The 20,702-nt window shown below is 42.4% G+C and overlaps 1 protein-coding gene across 1 annotated transcript in view; it reads right to left on the reverse strand.

Moving 5' to 3' along the window:
• PREX1 (phosphatidylinositol-3,4,5-trisphosphate dependent Rac exchange factor 1) overlaps positions 1-20,702 on the reverse strand; it is a 236,144-nt gene that overhangs the window by 88,601 nt on the left and 126,841 nt on the right. The window contains 3 exon segments of the mRNA XM_020984168.2: positions 6,258-6,407; positions 7,114-7,232; positions 16,313-16,446. Coding sequence (XP_020839827.1) covers positions 6,258-6,407; positions 7,114-7,232; positions 16,313-16,446 — 403 coding nt within the window.

The raw sequence follows: 20,702 nt of genomic DNA on the forward strand, positions 1-20,702 counted from the left end.
TATGCATACCCTTTGACCCAGCAATACCACTGCTAGGTATTATATTCCAAAGACATTCAAAAAAAAGGGAAAAGGAACTATTTATGCAAAAATATTTATAGCAGCTCTTTTTGTAGTGATTAAGAATTGGAAATCAAAATGCCCATCAATTAGGAAGTGGCTAAGCAAGCTGTGGCATATGCATGCAATGGAATATTCTTGGGCTATATATAAGAGATTTCAGAAAAACCTGGAAAGACTTACACAAACTGATGCATAATGAAGTGAACAGAACCAGCAGAATATTGTACAGAATAACAGCAATACTGTACAATGTTCAACTGTGAATGACTTAGCTATTATCGGCAATACAATGATCCCAGACAATTTCAAAGGATTGATGATGAAGCATACCATCCGCCTCCAGAGAAGGAACTGATATTGATTGAATATAGACTGAAGCATGTTATTTTTCACTTTCTTTCTTTCATTTTTTTCTTTTATTCAATTCTTCTTGTACAAAATGACTACTATGGAAATGTTTTACATAATTGCATATATATAACCTATATCTGATTGCTTACCATCTCAGAGAGTGGGAAAGGGAGGGACAGAATTCAAAACTCAAAACTTTAAATAAAAATGTTTAAAAATTAAAAATAAATAAATAAATGTTGTGTGCCTCAATGGAATGTAAGTTCTTTGAAGGTAGAAGCTATTTCACTTGGCTACATCCCCATCACCTAATACACAATGCCTGGCACACAGCTGATACTTGATATAAATATGGATGAGGATGAGAAGAGGAGAAAAGGTGGGTAAGATGAGGCTGGATGGGGGCTGCATGTGGTATGGGGAAAAGAGTACAGGCCTGGGAGTCAAGAGACACCTGAATCCTAGACCAACCTCTGCCATTAACTCACTGTTTCACCTCGGACAACTCACCTGGAATTGCCTCTCTGGGACTCAATTTCTCTTTCTGGAAAATGAGGTGGTTGGACTTCTCAAGTTCCTTCTATGTCTAAGAGCCTCTGTTTCTAACATCGAAGGTTTGAGTTGGGGTTCAAGTTTTGGGTTTTTTAAGGTTCTGGGTTGGTATCTTTTGTTTTGCTTTGTTTTTTAAATGCAAATTGCTGATGGCAGCTTTTCCTGTGATAGGCCCTTTTTTTTTCTAGAAAGGGAATATTTGCCTTTAAAAATCCATTAAATAGAGATTTTGAGTAGCTGAGTTCTGGTTAACCAAGACAATACTGCAGTAGCAGCAATCCTATTCATGTGATGCTTTTAGAAGCCTGTCATATTCACCAGGAGATTTCTCTCTTTACTAAGAAGCACTTTGATATACCTAAGTAAAAAGGTCCCATACCATTATCAAAAGAACCCTCTATACTCTTAAAAGGACAATGGTTACAATACTAATGGTACCCACACAATGTCTGATAACTCTGCTGTACTTCTGCCAGGGTTCGTAATGTTTTCACGAGTTAACATGCCTGAGCTATACCGAAGAAAAATAAAAGAAGAATAATCAAAATGGAAGGACTAGCTACGACTTCCTTGGGCTGGAAATTTGTTCCACTCCATCTTTTTGTGGGTTCTGCTGCTCTAGAATTCATTTAGAGTCATTTTTAAAGGTATCTGGAGAGTTCTGGGAGAGAGCTCAGACGTGTCCCTGCCTTTACTCTACCATCTTGGCTCTGCCTAGCTGTGACTTTCAATGGAGAGTAGCTGAGCCCTGGGCCTGGGTCACTGACTCCTATCACCACCTCTTTCTCTCTCTTCAGCTTTATGATTTGGCACCAAGGGCTGAAAAACTTTGTGTTAATCTTTATTTCCCATTTCCATAATACTTTAAGGTTTACAAAATGCTTTTTTTTCATAATACTCCTGTGAGTTAGGTAGTACAAAGTATGTTCTTCCCATTTTGCAGAAAAAGACACAGAAGGTCAAAAAAGTAAAGTGACTTACCCAAAAACACACAATTAGTAAACAGCAGAACTAGTTTTCAAACCCAGTTTTCATGACCCCAGAGTCCACTGTCTTTTCTACTATACCAAGTTACCTAATTCATGGTGATAGGTGACATGGGTTAGGGTTATAGGGAACCACTGGTCTCACTACTATAGGTAACATTATGGGGCTGAGTTCCAAAGAGCTCTGAAAATCAAGATGTATACACACACAGAGATACGGATCCACAGGATTAGCACACATCTCAGTGCAAGCAAATAATACCAGTGATGAAGATTCCCCACCTGGGTGCAAATCAATCAAGTATTGATAAGACCCATATAGCATGCCAATAAATGAAACAATCTCTACTTAAAATAAGCTTAAATTATAAAGGGCAGATAATAAAGACATATATAAATGCAGTGGTTTGTAAGGGAGCAGTAAAAATTAAGGCAACCAGCAAAACCTTCACAGAAAAGGAGGAGAGAGATGATGAGATGTGGAAGGGAAATGGGAATACATGCCAGGCAAAGGGGACAGTGAGTGCAAAAGCATGGCATCTCTGCATGGGGAGAAGTATTGTGCAAGGAACATAGAGGGCAATGGGTGGGGAGGGAAATCACTGTATAACAAGGCTGAAAGGATTGGTTGGGGGCAGGTTGTGGAGGGATTTAAAAGCTAAGCTGGAGTTTATTTTTTTATTCCAGAGGCAACAGGAAGCCACTAGAGTTTATTAAACAAGTTAAGCTTCCCTTAAGCTGTGTAGAGGATTTGGGGAGAAACTTGAGGCAAAAAGACCAATTGGAACCAATTATCTTTCCTGTACCCAATAACCCTGTGAGGTAGTCACAGATACAAGGGATTGAGTGAAACTTAGAGACCATCTAGTCTAATTTGCTCAAGATCACAAATCACCCGGAACATCAGCTCTCTTGCTTCCCCATCAAAAGCTCTTTCCATCACATCCACTGAAGTTTATCTGAGCGAAGCTGTCCCCATTCACATCTCTTCTCCTTTAGGCTCATGGCAAATGACAGAGTTAAAAGTCAACCCAGCCAGCAGAAGGGGCCATGGCAAATGTAGCTCATAATAGCCAAAAAATCTTAGGTCCCTCTTAGCATGAAACTGAGCAGCAATTTACGCTCTCAGAGGCTCAACAATTCAAGTGCAACGTGGAACTCCAGCTCACTCTGTTTCCTATTCCTATCTGAAACACCACCCTTCCAGTCAAGCAAGCAAGCCCTTCAAACCCACATAACTCCTTTACCACACAACTACAGTTCAGAGACTTGTTTTTGTTTTTTAATTCTGATAACTATATTTCAGAAATATCAATGCTTTCCTTTGTAATCCTGTGTATTTTATTTTATGGTCTGTGAAGGCACCATCTGACTGCCAAAAGGTTCCATAAACAAAAAATAGTTTAAGAAGCCCTGCCTTAAAATATCAATACTACTACCTGCTCTTGATAAGCCAATAACAGGAGTGCTAGAGATGAAGGGGAGAGATTATTTTATGCAGAAAATCTAAACCAATCAGACTGAAAATAATAATCAATGTTTCTCAAGTATCCAGCAGCACAGGAACTCCCTCTACTGATCAGGACCACAGTCTCTCAAAAGACATTTTCATGAGTTTGCTGCTGACATAGACATTCAATCCCCTGGCCACCATCTTCCTAGTGATGAGTTTCTCCAAACTTGGTTAAGACCTTAAATGACAAGACATGCAATGCAGTCCATCACTGAGCCCATAAACCAAAACTTTTCTCCTTCGCGGGACCTGTGTGATCTGGTATTCCAAAAGCAAAGCATTTGAGAACCTAGAGTTGTATCTGCACCATGATGAGACCATGGAACAGGGCTTTGGCAGAGGACTAAAACAATATTAACAAACCTATTCCCTTTGGTTAGTCTCAGTTTCCTCTTCTAGAAAATAAGAAGGTTGAGATCACAGGTCATAGGATGGAGAGCTGAGAGGCACGTTAGAAACTGAGTCAACATTCTCATTTTACAAATGAGAACTAAGCCCCTAAGAAGCTAAATTATTCCCCCAAATCACATAGATACTAAGTGGCAGAGCCAAGATTTGTTCCAGCTCTCAAGTTCCTGGAACCTAACATTCTCAAACTTTGGAAAGTGCTCATGAGATAGATTATAACTTAACAATAAAACCCATATGGAGGCCATACTTGGCATGAGACATTCCCCTCCCCCAAACTTTTCAACAAGCTACTTGGGTAGAAAGGACTTGATGTAAGAGGTATGGGCTGCTGGAAGAGAGGCATGTAGCTATTTCTAGCGGCTCCAGGTAACCCAAAAAAGACATTCACCACTGTCCAAAGTAGGAATCCTTAGCCCCTTAGCCCTTTTTTCTCCTTTACTGCCCCCTTTAGCACTTGAGTGAAATGGATGGACTCCTTTTGAGAATAATGTTTTTAAACAAATAAAATAACATGCATAGATTTACAAAAGAAACATTAATAAAAATAAGTTTGAGTGGAAAAATAACAGACAACTTCATAGATGCCCTGAAATCTGGTAATAACTCTTGGTCTAACAGTAGGGTAGTCAATAATCAATGCCCCTCAAAGAAAAAATTTTAAACAGCAGAGAAGAGAGAAGAATGACCAATGGTGCAATTTAGTGTAACCAAAGAATCATAAGATTACAGATTCAGAGCTAAAAGTTACCTTTAGAGTACATGGAGTCCAACCACCTTCGCTTTTACAGATGAGGAAACTGAAGCACTGACAGATTAAGTGACTAGCACAGGCAGAGAATAAGCATTGGGGGCATGATTTGAACTAGGGTTTCCTGGCTACAAGTATAGCACTATATCACTCCTAAACCAGGTGTCAAACACACAGCCTAGAGGCTGCATGTGGCCTGAACCAGATTAAAATGTAATTGGGAAACAAAATAAATAAAAATACAGTACGAAATAGATAATGTTCCCATGTGGTTCTCTAAGTCAGTATGCAGCCTGCAGGGATCCTTATTTGTGGTTTAGCAGCCCTGATTTCCATCTGAGTTTGGCACCACTGGACTAAACCATTATACCATCTTAAAAGAGACAGCTTTCTTGGTTTACTACACTCATCTAAAAGCCAGGAATAAGGAAATGGGGCCATAGAGGGGAGAACATCAAGGTCTAACCTCCCCAGGCTAATGAGACCAAAGGATCTTGAGTAGTAACAACTGCTATTACTGCAGCTACTGCTGCTACTTGTACTACTAGTGTGATATCTATAAAGCCGTTTAAGATTTGGAAAATATTTTATATATATCATCTCATTCATTCCTCACAACAATCCTGGAAGGTGGGTACTATCATTATTTCCCTTTTATGGATGAGAAAACTGAAGCAAAAGAAGTTAAGTGACTTGATCACGTAAGTATCAGACACGGGATTCAAACACACAACTCTCAACTCTAAATCTAGCATTTTTTCTCCTTCACACTGATTTTCTCTTACCTAGAATATAGAATATTAGAGACCTGCTAGTACTATCTCCCCTCATTTTATAAATGAAGAAGGGAAAGGGCTTAACCAAATTGCTGCCCAACCAAGGGGAGAAAACTCTCCCCAGTTGTATCCCCACTTCATGCCTCCTCCCAGCTCTCAACCATAAGATCATCATCTCCAAATGAGAAAGTCACTTTGAATGCAGGTCCCCTGGTTTCTAACCCAGTGCTACTTTCAGTAGACCAAATTCACCATAGCTACTCTCTTCCTTCCTCATATACCTGGTTCCCACCATTCCTATCCATTCAGAAAAACGTATTTCAAACCTTTCACGCCACTTTATCCATGTATTTGCTTGCCTCCCTAACTGGTACCTTCTAGACCAGACACCACGCCCTAACAGAGTTCTAGCTCTGAAGCTTCCACCTTCCTGACTTGTGAGTGCCTTCTAGTGATCTATATATGTAACCAGTCGCAGACATACCTCACTTAACACCCCAGACATCTTCTTACCAGACACTAGACATGTAGCCCATTTTTCAGCTCTGGAACCATAATCAAATCAAGACTGGCACTGAGACTGGAAAAGACTCTTCTATGTCTCCACTCATCTTCCCCAAGACCACAACACAGGTCCCTGCACACCACTGCTCTAAATATATTTACTTCTCTTAAAGATAGGAACTGTTTAACTTTCGTATTTCTAGTCTTATCATTAGCACTTAGTATGGTACTTAGCATGTAGTGAGCACTCAATTCTCTTTTCATTCATTCAGCCAGTCTCTTCTGGTACCCAAATCAGGTTGTTCCCAGGTACTAGAGAAAACAGACAGGAAAGGGAGTCCCAAAATACTCACTCTCTCTCTGCTCCCTCTCCTTGATGATGGCATCTAGCCATTTCTGTTTGTCCTCCGCCGTTTTAGCCATACAAACAAACCATTTGTTTTTGGCGGTATTATGGATCTTCCAGCCATTTGTGACAGTGTAGCCATTGCTGTGGTAATCCGCTAGGAAGGAATGGAGAGAGAAGAATAGAGTCTGGTGAGGAAGGAATCTGCCGATGGAAAAAGGAGCAAGCCTGCCTTCTCTCCCACTGCTATGCTAGAGATTGGAATTTAGGATTACTCTATAAGCCCTTCCTCAACCTACCAGTACCAGAATCACAGGATACCTGATAGCCACAGGCTCACCGAATTCACCAATATGACTCTGAAGTCAGATTACTGACTCCTTCCCATCTTGACTCATTTCAGAAATCTAAGTTATTTTAGACCTTGCCTTATTTCCTTCCCCTTTCCTATTACTGAGCCCCAAGTTGACTGGCACAGTTAAACCCAGGCCAAGCAACCCAACACAAAGAGTATAGCCAGTCCCATTCTGAAGAACTGCTTCAAGATAACATGTTTCGAGGAAGATAGATAGAGTGAAAGCCTGACCAAGCCCGGCCCATCTCCTGCTGCTTTACTTCTGTTTGTCCTTGGCTCTCCAAAAGGACTGCAGCATCAGGGAGGTGATGCCATGACGTGCAAGTGAATTGGATTTAAGTGAGAGAGGGCCATGCAAAGACACCAGTCAGAGGCCCAAGGATGCCCCAACTTAACAGTACTTCCTTCCCACATACTCAGACTCAACTCTGGGCACATTTTCATGTGTGGAAGGATAAGGTAGCACACACAGACAGAAAGCAGTCCACCATGATGAGGTAGCTGTTACCTGTGCCATCTTCCACATTCTCCACCTCCATGACTTCAGTGTTGATCCGACCTCTGAAGATATAGAGGGATCCATTGATAGACTTGGTCCTTTTGGCTGACTTTTTTCCCCCAGTGACCCTGAAATGGTGAAGACGAAGCACAATGAGTACATAGCCCTTCACTGGCCCTCTCTGGCTCTAAATTTCTTCATCTGTCAAACTGAGGTAAAATAATTCCTGTCCTTTCTAGCTCACAAAGTTCTAGTGCAGAGCAGAGGAAGCAATAGATGGAGGCATTTCTAAAAAGGTAAAGCCACAGATGGGAGGTGGTATTTGAAATGGGTAGAAGTGTACCCTGGAGATCACAAGAAACCAGTCTTAGCCTTTGCTAAATGATGCATTAAAAATGTTAGTGTGACCATGGGCATCTCTCCGAATTTCAGCTTTCTAAATAAGGAATCCATAATACTTGAGAGATCATGGGATTTAGAATGGAAGAGACCTTAGATATGTTTATTTCGCACATGAGGAAACTGAGACCTAGAGATTAAGTGACATGCCTAAAGTCACAAGGGGAGAAAGTAGTTGTCAAGATTTGAATTCATGTCTTCTGGCTCTAAATCACACATTTCTTCTACCGTGCCACAGACTATACCTATCTCAACTTAATTCACAAAAAATACTTAATGTCTTCAATATCTAAGGCCGTGCGTTCAGTGGTAGAGATACAAAGATGAAAAGCAGCACAAAGCCCGTACTCCAAGAATTGACGGACTAATGAGGGAAGGATATGATTGATATGTGTGGAAATAAGTTGGAGCAAAGGTAGAATATGATGAGAAGTGGGGGGGAAAGCAGAGGGAGCAAGCTTTAGGAAAATGAAATAGGACATATCAAAGGATGGTTGTGAGGATCAAATGAAAGATGTTGAGGTTTTTTTTAAACTGCTCTACAAATGCTTCACAGGACTTTGGGAAAAGAAAGAGACAAGAGCAGCAGCCATCTAACCCAATTCATACCCAGAAGCCAGCCCTTCTACCACATACTCTATAAGTGGTCACGTAGCCTCTGTTTGATAGAGAACTCACCAGAAAGACTCTCTCGACAAGTTCATCCAAGCCCACAGTTTAATCTCTAGTCTCTAAGCAGCTGCTTCCCAAATCTACATCCACCATTCAAGGGGTGAGTATTCACTGAGTATGTGGCAGGCCATTTGGGGCTTCAGAGAAAGATATATAAGACACAGTCTCTTATTATTTACGTGTTGTCTCCCCCTTGCCTTTCTTTTTATCCCCTGTGCCAAGAACAAAGTAACCTCTGAATAAATACCTGCTGACTGACCAACACCCAGAGCCTTAAAAGTCACATTTAAAATATAGAACAAAATACTTGAGGTAAGAGCAGACAACAGAAGATAGTATACAATTTGCAGCTGACTTGTGTGATTTGGTTGTTTGAAGCTATCAGAGAACAAAGAAGGGGTTGCCTATGAATAACCACTCTGGACCTTGGTGCACTCATTTTTCAGATAAGGGGATTAGACCACATTGTCTTTATCACTCCGTCCAGATCTTGATACTATCAGCTCTTATAACAGACTTTTTCCCATCCTTTTTTAACAGCATCATGCTCCTCTCCCCACTAGCTCTAGCTTTCTACCTGGCTCATGGCCCACAACTCTTTTCCTCCCATACTCTCCAACCAATAATTTACTTCAAGACAACAGATATTTTGCCAGTCTGAAGTCTACAGGACTGTCTGCTTAGGGGAAAAGTGGATTAGTAGATTAGAATAAAGGAACCTAGGGAAAACCTGAGGCTCTACAACTCTAGCACCAGTAGGAAAAGAGAGAAAAGAAAGAAGAACAACAAAGATAGAGGGAGGAAGGGAAAGAGGGACGGGGGAGGGAGAGAGAGGGAGAGAGAGAGAGAGAGAGAGAGAGAGAGAGAGAGAGAGAGAGAGAGAGAGAGAGAGAGAGAGAAAGAGAGCGCTCACATCCATCAACTCATCAAAGATGTCAAAAAAAGGAAAATGATGACATTTGGAGGGGATATGTGAGAAGAGGCACATTAACATGCTGCTGGCATAGGTTGCAGAATGAGACTATATGTGTATACATATATACACATATATACACATACAAATATACATATTTGTATAAAGCCAATAAAGGATTGATTGAGGTGGGGGGTAAACACAACCAGCACATCAACCTAGCTGGACTATATATATTGCACAAGAAAGGGAAGTAATGGGCAACAAGATTGAAGAGGAAGCCATACATTAGGAGTAGATAATTTGCATTCTACCCTAAGGACAATAGCAAGTCACTGAAGATTTCTAAGCATGACTACTATTGTACTCAGAAAGCAATCCTCACCCCTTTGCTACCTTCTAGTTAGGCAGGAGGAGGGGAGTGTTTTGTTTTCCCACAGATCTGGAGGCCATCCCATTTCCTGGACTGATAGAGACCCAGGTATTGTATTGTACAGACCTGGAAGAGCCCACCAGCAAGGGAAAGTTCCATTTGTGTCAATTACAATCTAAGCCAGCTGGGGCCAGGTGTGGGAAAGACCCTGGACCTCAAGGCAACTGCTCCAGCTACAAACAAAAGCAAAGATTAAGCTGGCAGTCTAAAGGTCCTTGGTTAATGCCAGTAACACTGTCTCTATCCAAGTAGCCTTGAGCAAAAATCTCCCTCTCCCTTCTTATCTAGTGAAGGAGAGCTCAGACTCCTAAGATTTCTGTCGGCTGTGGCACTTTCTGTTCTAAGGTTCATCCCACTCTTCCACCTTTCAATGGTGCCAAGGACTAGAGGTAAGTTGTAGATGGGAAGGAGAGATTGGAAGGAGTAAGGCTTCAAAAAGAGGTCAAACTGAATGGTGAAGTCTCCAGGTAAAATGATGATAACAACAATGCATAATTCTATAGCTTTTTAAGGTTTACACAACCACAACAGCTCTGTGATAGAAACAGTGCAAGTATTAACCCCTATTCAGGGAGTGAAGAGACTTCAACCAAGGTTACAGAGATGCGCAGCATTAGAGCCAAGATAAAACCCACACATTCACATACTACACCACGCTGCCTCCTGACCAACAGGTGTCACAGAGGAGCCATACGATTCTTTCTTTCACTGAGCTGCAGACTGCAATTAGCATACCAGGAGGCTCAGTCGTGAACACCTGGGGACCAAATGCTCCAAGGCGCCAGGACCATCAACTGAATCCCCCATCAAGGTCCCGAGCTGCAAAGGTCTGAGAGAGCAGTCAATAAAGACAAAAAAAGCCCACCACCCAATTCTAACAAGGCAATTATATATAATGTTAGAGATGATAAAACAACACTGGAGAGTCAGAAGACTTGAGTTCAAAACTGACCTATGTAATCTCAGCCAATTTCCCCACATGGTAGGTTTCCTCATCTGTAATTTGGCAGCAATAATCCCTGCTCTGCATGACCGAGGCTCAGAGGCTGTGTGGCAACTGGAGATAAAGAAGTAACCTCAAAGTGAGAAAAACTCAAGTCTCACTTCTGACACATATTGGTAAGACTTTGAGCAAGTCACTTAAACTCCCAGGGCTCCAAGCAATTCCACAATTAAAGAGCAGGTGCTGATTTTCATGGAAAGAGGAAGTTTCCCCATTGGGAACTGCTATTTACACCAATGAAATCACAGGACCAAGCCAAAATAAGAACCTCCCTGCCTACCTCCAGTCCATTTGTGACAGTCAAAAGACAGACTACATGTGAAAGCACATTCTGACCCACATGTATATGAATGCCAACAAAGCACTGGATTTAGTGGAGGGAGCAGGGCACAGACACCGCCTCACCCCAGGAACGTATTTATGAATATACTCACCACCAAGCAGCTAAGTAATCTCTTCATCCTCAAACGTAACTAGACAACTTTGCTTGCTCTCTCCTTTGCCCCTCTCTCACATTCACCTTTATACCATACTGATGCATCCCTTGCCTATCTGACTAAAAATTCCTTGAGAGTAGGAACTAGGTAGTTAGCTATGGATGCCCATAACACAAGGTTGAGTAGGTTCTCAACAATGCTTGTTGAATCAAATGGCCTATACCACTTAGCAAACTGGTTTAGTCTGGGATAAAAGCAGCCTAGATTTATAAAGTGCTCTAAGTTTTACAAAGCAATTTCCTTACAACAACCCTGTGAGGGAGAGAGTTTACTTTTTATTCTCCCCATTTTACAGCTGAGTATCAAAGAGTTTAACTGACTTAACCAGAGTCCAAGAGCTATTAAGTGTTAGAGACAGTATTTGAAAACTGTATACTTCCAACTGCAAGACCAATTGTCTTTTCATTACACCAAGATGACTCCCTGCAATTACGAAATTCACATCTCTGCATAGAGTCAGATCAACACATCTAAGACTGTGAAGAGGAAGTGATCACCAGGGTCTAAAGCTCACAGGGCATGGTGGGTACCAGCTTCAGGGAAGCTCACTGGTGGCTTAGATGACAAAAGTCAAGAAAGCTAAGATGCTAATAAACATAACATTGTCCCAGACTGAGGAGTTATTAGACCAGGGTCAAGACAGGCCCTAAATGGAGGGCAGATTCTCAAAGGTAGACAAGGTGAGCTCTTTCTCCAGGCAGTGGTGCACTGCCTAGAGGCAAAAGCAATTTCCATAAAAACCCTACCACCAGAAGGTGTTTATAATGTAAGAGGCTCTAAGTAACTCATACTGTGCTCTATTTTCCTTACCACATCCTTGAGGAGGCTGAACTTCAAAGAGGTTAAGGAAATCCTGGCCCAGATCACAAGCATACAAGGGACAGACTTGCCACTGAATGAATGAGCCAACCAGCAGTTTTTGAAAGTATCCTAGCTTAGAGCTCACTCCTGGTCTTGCAGCTGGAGAAACCAGGAGCTAGAGAAGTGTAGGGAGCAGACAGGGAGTGCCTGACACTCATCTCTGCCTACAGGAAACCTTTTCTTCCTTCAAAGCCTAGCTCAGGCACCAACTCCTCCAAGAATAAGAATGTTGTTGCTATTGTTGTATGGTCATTTTTCAGTTGTGTTCAACTCTTCGTGACCTTATTTGGGGTTTTCTTGGCAAAGACACTAGAGGGTTTTGCCATTTCCTTCTCCAGCTCATTTTACAGATGAGGAAACTGAGCTAAACAGGGTTACATGACTTGCCCAGGATCACACAGCTAGTAATATCTGAGGCTGGATTTGAACTCAATGAGCCCAGGACTCTATCCACTGAACCAATGAATAATAATAGCTAGCATTTATACAATGGTTTAAGGTTAGCAAAGCATTTTATTAACATTATCTCATTTAATCCTCACAACAACCCTGGGAGGTAGATGCTATTGTTACCCCCATTTCATGGGGGAGGAAACTGAGGCAAACAGAGGTTAAGTGACTTACCCAGGGTCACACAGCTAATAATGTCTATGACTGGATCTGAACACAGGTCTTCCTGACTCCAGGTCCACTAGTTTTATCAACTATACTACCTAGCTGGTTTCTCTAATGTGGAATCAAAGTAATCTTTCCAGGGCAGCTAGGTGGCACAATGGATAGAGCACTGGCCCTGGAGTCAGGAGGACCTGAGTTCAAATCCGGCCAGACACATAACAGTTATTAGCTGTGTGACCATGGGCAAGTCACTTAACCCCACTGCCCAGCCAAAAAAAAAAAAACCAACCAAACAAAGTAAGTAATCTTTCCCCACTCCTGCCTCCAGTCACCACATTCTACCTTGCATTCTACTTATCTGTGCATGTGTTGGTCATCCTGATAGATAAAATAAGGAATAAATGGAACTGTACGACAGCACGAGAAGTTCAGTGAGGCACAGGACAAGAGTGAAGCATGAGGGCTGGCTAGCCAGAGCGCTGTGTTGGTGTGCACACAGGTCAGGAGAAGGCAAGGATGGAAGGCCTCCAGCAAGCTGGGCAGATTGATTCTGTGTGGTAAACCTCTGGGGGGATGTGGACGAAGGTTAAACAGGATAGGCAGCCTTCATGGATCCACGGGAATATGGGAGTCAGAGCAGTCAGACCTGAGGTCCATGATTTTTTTTTTAATATCATGATAACTGCATTTCAGTGTAATTGGTTTCCTTTGTAACCACGTGTTTGATTTTATGCATTTAAAATATTATTCTAAAAAGGGGTTCACAGATTTCAGCAGGCAAAACAAAGTGTAAGAAACCCTGCTATGGAACTTGATAGGCGCTGGGCCTAGTCAGAAAGACTTGTGTTCAAATCAGGCGTCAGACAATTCCTGCATAACCCTGGGTGAGTCACTTAACCTTAACTGTTGAATAGGGATGATAATAACAACAGCAGCTACCTCCAACAGCTACTGAATGAGATAACATCTGTAAAGGGCTTAGCACAATAGTAGGCACATAGTAGGTGCTCCCTCCCCCCCTTTAAAAGTTTAAAAACTACCTTTCTCATAACAAGGCTGTGAGGTGAAAAGGGCAAGTATTAATATCTCCATTTTAGTAATGAAAAAAACGGAGGTTCAGAGACTTTAAATGACTTGTCCATGGTTACATAACTACTGAGCACTAGAATCAAGATTTAAACCTTGGTCTCTTAAACTCCAAATCCAAAAGTTTCCGATACGTCACGCTGTGAGCTCTCTGAGGGCAAATGCTATCATTTTCTGGTTTTGTATCCCAGCACCCAGCACAGGGCCCTGCATATACTAGAAGTTGGAAAAATGCTTGTTGAATTATGTTTGATGAATTGGACCATGCGTTTTAATCGTCACTTCAGTACTTAGCTGTGTGACCAAACAGATCACCACTTATCTCTTGGGCCTTGGGTTTTCACCTCTGTAAAATGAGTAGTTAGGTGATCACTCAAAGTTCCTTCCAGCTCTACAAGTACACATGATTTACCAAATCAAAAATACAAAGCATTCTAGATTTAGAAGAGAAAGGCCTCCTAGAGGTCATTTTATTGAAGAGCCCAGTAAAACCCAGAGAAGGGAATGGACTTGCTCAAGGTCTCATGGGTACTAAGTGGCAGAGCTGGGATATGAATCCAGGTCTTCCGAATCCAATTTTGGGTCGCTTTCCACTTTCCAAACTGCCTCCTCCCCACAGGCATAAGGAACTCACAATCGCACAGACTACAACCAAAGATGCAGGAAGGGAGGTGCCCCAAGCACAAATGAAAAGGAAAGCCAGGGAAGATTTAGCAACCCCTGGCACTTCTAGGGCCACATTGCCATGAGCTCCGAATTCAGATCCATCATCACCATTTCTCTGGCTTTTCCTGGGCCCAGCCCTCTGGCTCCTGTGCTCGAATCAGGAAAGTTACCAGTCTGCCAGCCTCCCCCAGCAGACAGATGTTCATCTTCCCCTCCCACAGTGCTGGGCTATGAGGATGGAGAAATGACTGGAAATAGGTACTGAGGGATGGGCTTTGCCAGCTACACCCCAGCCTTCCATCCTCAACAACCACCCAGTGCAGGTACGCCAACACAGAGGGTTTGGCAAGTGTCAGCCAGACTCTCAGCTGATTCCCAGCCAGGGGCCAGACAGAATGGGGAGGAGCTGTCCAGTCAAAACAGGGAGAGGTTTCGATCAGAGTCGGCAGAACATTCTGTTTTGGAGACTTCGGTGTTCTGGGAAAAGTGCCTGGTCCAGCCAGAAGGTAGGGACTGGGGCATAGGAGGTGGAAAAAGAGTGAAGGCAGAGCATTTGAAAGGCAAACCCTCAGGTCAACTCCTTTCTTGGTCTAATTTCCTCCCCTACAAAAATGGAAGAAATACTATGAGAGAAACTCAGTCTGTTTCATCTCCTGCCCTAGGATCTAACTTCAAAGATAAACGAGTTCAGAGACTTAGAGCTATAAGAGACCTTAAAGGTCATCGTGTCCAACTTTTACAGATGTGGAAACTGAGACCCAGAGAGGTGAAATAACTTGCCAAGAATTGCACAGTATTGTCTTAAGACCTCATTCAAACCCAGGTCTTCCTGACTCCAAGTCCAGTGATCTCACCACTAGACTACACTGCCACTCAAGGTAAGGTTGCTCCCTCTACTGCCCCTCCACACCTTAATGAACAGCTTTTAGGAGTACCAAAGGCCAAAATAAGAAAAATCAGCATTTGGCCAAGTTTCTGGTGATAAGCTTCTCTGCCCCTGACCAAGCCAAAACCCAGATGAAAGATATGAAAGACACAGTCCCCTACAAGCCCACGTGTGAAGCCTTTCTATGTGTGTATCAGTCAATAAACATTTAGGAAGACCCTCGTAGTATGAGCCAGGCACTGCTCTATGCACTGAGGATACAAAGAGAGGCAAAAGACAGTCTCTCCTCTCAAGGAGTTAATCTACCCCTCAAGAAGATGACAATCTGGGGGCAGCTAGGTGGCACAGTGGAGAGAGCACTGGCCCTGGAGTCAGGAGGACCTGAGTTCAAATTCAGCCTCAGACACTTGACACTTCCTAGCTGTGTGACCCTGGCAAGTCACTTAACCCTGACTGCCTCACCAAAAAAGAAAAAATAAAAAGATTACAATCTAATGGGAACATGACACGAAAAGAAATATAGACAAATCAAGTATATGAAGGATAAACAGGAAATAATTAAGACAAAAGGCACCATAATTAAGAGGGGTTGGCAAAGGCTTCCTGTAGAAAACAGGATTTCAGTTGAGGATCCGTCAACTTCTGGCATATCCTTCAAGGACCCAAAGTCACTTTCCCTCTGTCCTGAGGTATATGAACAGAACTTTAGTGATGGGACCCAGAATCCTCGGGAGGGGGCGGGGAAACAAAAAAAAGAAGAGGGGATGGAGAAGGAAGGAGACAGAGAGTTCCATCTGTGCCTACTGCCTGTTCCCCCACTAACTATTCATTTAGTCAGTCAAAAAAAATCTGTTAAGTGTAATCTCATTGTTCAGCACCACAAGGGAACAAAATTGAGTATGTCATACATATTCTCCCTGCCCTCAAGGAACTCCTAGTATTAAAAAAGGAATGAACAGAAGTTCTTTTGAGTTTCAGATAGTGCCCATACTTTAGACTCAAAGACATAGAATTTCAAGAAAGACTTGACTAGGGTTACACAATGAGTTAATTACACAACAGGACCCCCTCTCCCAGAGGTCTTTTTCCAGGACAATGCTGTCTCTATAACATGGCCCAAAACTCTCTTCACCAACACTGTCACCACCATCTGATCACAGTGTCCTGTGGGGCTCACCTGGACTTCCTCTTGCAGTAGACCAGAAGGTTGTCAAACAGGAAAAAGGCTCGCTCCTGGATGTTGCCAGCAGAGATTTTTAACAAGGTCCCCTGAAGCAGGAGTTGGGTGCAGATGTCTGTGAGATTAGAGCCCTGGGTGGGAAAAAAAAAAAAGAGGACATTCTAGGCAATTGATCCTAAGGCCCCCATTGGCTGGGTCCATCTCACAAGAGAACCACAGCCTCTGGTTTGAAATAAATAAAAAGAGTTTGAAATAAAAAATAAATGGCAGTTCATAGGCATGTAGTCCATTTGGGTTATAAAATACTTCCCCATCTATCACATGAACTGACCAGGTTGTTCAAAAATGACAAAATTTAATACTCATGAGGCTATGAGAATCAGGCCTACTTCTGTGCTGCTAATGTCACCGGGAATGTAAGCTGCTTGAAGGGAAGGACTTTTTGCTTTGGAGTCTCAGAATATGGTAAGTGCTTAATAAATGCCTGGTGGATGGATGGATGGATGGATGGATGGATGGATGGATGGATGGATGGAGAGGTCTTTCCACTGCATTCTTACAGAAGTACTGTAAGAAATATTCCTATATATTTTATAGAAGACGAAAGTAAGGTTCACAGAGAGAAATAATAGTAACTCACACTTTCATAGTGCTTTTAGGTTTAAAAAGCTGTTTCTTTCACAACAACCTTGTGACGTGCGGAATGCAAACATTCTCCTCATTTTACAAATAGAGAAACTAGTAAGTTAAGTGGATTTTCCAAAGTCATACAACTAGTCAGAGTTGGGAATTAAATCTCAGGCTTTTGACCCCACAACCCTTCACACGATGCTACTCCACAACCTTTCATTCAAGGAATCACTGAAGATCAATTAATCAGCAAATATTTATTACGTGACAGGCATACTGCAGGGTTCTGGGGATAAAAAGACAAAAATTAAATCCCTGCCATCAAGGTAAACTTCTCTTTCATCAGGGGAGACAATATAAATAATCATATAATACCCAGTCATTTTATAGATGAGAAAATTGAGGCTCAGAAAGGGAGAGTGACTTGTTAGATGTCACACAGTTGGTAAGTATCATAGTCATGACTCAAACCTAGGTTCTGGGGCAGCCAGGTAGTGCAGCAGATAGAGCAACGGCCCTGAAGTCAGGAGGACTTGAGTTCAAAACCTCAGACCAAACACTTGACACTTAATAGCTACGTGACCGTGGGCCCCAACTGCCTAAAAAATTAAAAATAAAAGAAAAATAAAAGAAAAACCTAGGTTCTTTGAACTCTCAAGTTCAGAGACCTTTTGCACAGCTGTACAAAGATGGCTCCTAATAGGGTGAGGGGATAAGATAAGAGGAGGGGAAGGAGAGGGAAAAGATCGAGGGCACCTATTCTGCTTATGGACAGCTCTATCTTCTAGGAAGTACTCCTTTATACTGAATCAATATCTACTTCCCTACCTCTCCAAGTCTACCCACAGAGTGAAGCAGAAATCTAAAGTCTCTTCAACATGACAGCTCTTGAAAAACTTGAAGACAACTACTATGACCCCCAAAAGTCTCTTTTCCTCCAGGCTAAACACCCTTCACTCTCTCATCCAATCCTTATATGGCATGGTTTCAATATTCCTTCCTGTTCTGGTCATGTCTTCTAGAAAGCTCTAGGTCATCAAAGGACCTCCTGTATTTCAATGCAGAACTGGGAATGACACTCCAAATATGATCAATTAGGCTTCCAAGGATGGAGAGAACTCAGCTAAGTAGGTGGTGCAGTAGACAGAGTGCTGGGCCTAAAGTCAGAGTTCAACTCTGGCCTCAGACACTTACTAGCTATGTGACTTTGGGCAAGTCACTAAATCTCTGTGCCTCAGTTTTCTCAACAGTAAAACTGGAATAATAATAGCACCAACCTCCCAACGTTTTTGTGAAGATCAAATGATCAAACTGTAAAGTGCTTAGCATAGTGCCTGGCACAGAGTAAGCATCATATAAACGTGAGCTATTATTATCATTATTATTGTAAGTACAGAGGAATAAAGAAAGCTTTCCAAGCAGAGGATATAACCATTTGAGCAAAAGGAAACAATGAGGAGACCAATCTCACTGGAAGTCAGTCAACCTGCCTAGGGAGTGCTCAGAAAGTGCTAGAAAGGTAAACGAGGACCAGACTGCAGAGGGCCTTGAATGACAAACAAATTCACTGTGCAGGAACGAAGCAGTCACTGAAGGTTTTTGACCAGAGGAAGTAATGTGAGGAAAGCAAAATCTGAAGATGATTAATTGGACAGTCTGTGCAGGATGGACCGGAGAAGGGAAGAAACATGATGTGTTCTCCCTTTGAAAATAAGGGGAGGGGAAGTTGTCTGTGGTCTTCTCCCTCCCCAACTGACTGTTTACATAACTTAAAAGGAAGTCTCTTCACTAATGTGACCTGCTGATTTGACTATTCCTAGAAAAAGAGAACTGACTTGGAAGGCAAGAAATCATACCCTCAGCTGAATTCTAGTTGTTGCTAGCCAAGGGCTGGAGAATTTCCCATTAGAGACAGCCTCAGCCCCAGCCAGCAACACCAGTCAGAGAATCATGGAATTAGATCTGAAAGGGTCTTCAGAGGCAATCCTACCACCATCACCATGAGCAACGAACAATCCTCACTTGTCATCAGTTCTAAAATCCTCTGTTCCATTTGCCAGCCTCAGAATCTAACCAGACCACAGCCTGTGAGCACAATACTGTTAAGCCAACTACTTTGGTCCCCAGGGGGCCATTTAGAAATTGGAGGCCCATTAAAATAGCCAAACGCTCTGGAATGGGGTAGATGGTTGGGCAGGTATAATTCCAAATTCTCCTAGTGCCTTCTGCCCCTTCTATTCATGACTCTTATCCGCTTTCTCCCCTAATAGAACTATAAGTTCTATGAGGGCAGGGATCATTGGGACCCTGTAGGCTTTGAGATCTCCACTGTAAGAAGCAGAAAGAGCACCAGACTTGGATTAAAGCCAATTCGAATCCCAGATCTTTTACTAACAACCTGTGTAGCCTGGGACAAGTTAATCTTCCCTGTCTGGGTCTCAGTTTCTACATCTATAAAATGGAGTTGGCCTAGATGATCTCTAAAATGACTCCCAATTCTAAATATGCTTACCCTCTTCCTCTTCACAAAATACATATCTAAAGGTCATGGAGAGTAGATTTTTCTGGTGCTAAAAATATGTGCAATTATAAAAAGAAAGATTTTAAAATAGCATTCATTTCCACCCCTGCCCTGCCTCCACTGTCCCACCCAGTACACTACATCCTGAGAAACTACCTACCTTACCTACCCTACCACTGGCTTTGAGAATAGGCATTTGGTAAATCAGAGAATATAGTAGATTATAAGTCTGGAGGACTTAGTCCAACCCTCCTATTTTACAGATAAGAAAGCAGAAGCCACGAGAATGGAAATAACTTATCCAAGGTCACTCAGAGAGTTACTTTGACAGTGCTAGGATTAGCCTTCAGGCTAATCTCTCTAACATTCTTTCACTGGACACTGGGGGACTGAACTAAACCCTAACTGTACAGGAGATGTGGGAAACAGGCAAAGACATATTAAGTATAATACTGACCCTCACATAAGACCTGGACCAGAATCTCAGGACCAGAGAAGGAATAAAATGATACTGGTGAAGGCACAGTCTCAACGTTGTGGAACATTTCCAGGATGTCTAAGGACAGTGTGATGTGATGACAATGTATTGGACTGGGACTCATAAATTAACTATAAAATTCCTAGGCCTGGCATTTAAGGACTCCTTAAACTCTCTTGAACCTACCTTTCTAGCTTTATTTCCCACTACTCCCATTCAAGCCTTTTAACAAAACGAGATTATTAGCCCTTGCCCAATCACCTTTCATTTGCCATCAGCTGTTCTGCTCCAGACAACACACCTTCCCCAGGCTAATCTCATCATCACAGACTGACAGCTTTGATGCCGAACACCCTCTCAGCTGGCTCTCTCCTTGGACTGGAGGGCTGAGCAATAAACTCTCAAAGTCTTCCTTTAGAGAGGCTCAGAACCTTAAGGCTAACTCTTTTCCATCAACTGTTCTGCTAGCTTTAGACTCCTTGAACACCCTCATTCACTGAGCACCACCCATCCCACCCACCTTTACAAGCCTCCTTCCATGTACTGTCTCACCCAAATAGACGGTAAACTCTTTGAAAGCAGGGACTATTTTTTTTTTAATTTGTATCTCCAGACTGGCACATATTAGGTGCTAAATGTCTATTGATCTATTGACTCCTCCCATCTTCTCCTGCCTCCAGATATTCTCATGGGTTATTCCTCTAAGGCTAGAACATATGCTCCCCCTCTTGTTGCCTTTTGAAACCCTTCTCTTCCTT

The sequence above is a fragment of the Phascolarctos cinereus genome, unplaced genomic scaffold (assembly GCF_003287225.1).
Source record: "Phascolarctos cinereus isolate Bilbo 61053 unplaced genomic scaffold, phaCin_HiC Scaffold_2;HRSCAF=192, whole genome shotgun sequence".
Taxonomy (NCBI): Eukaryota; Metazoa; Chordata; class Mammalia; order Diprotodontia; family Phascolarctidae; genus Phascolarctos; species Phascolarctos cinereus.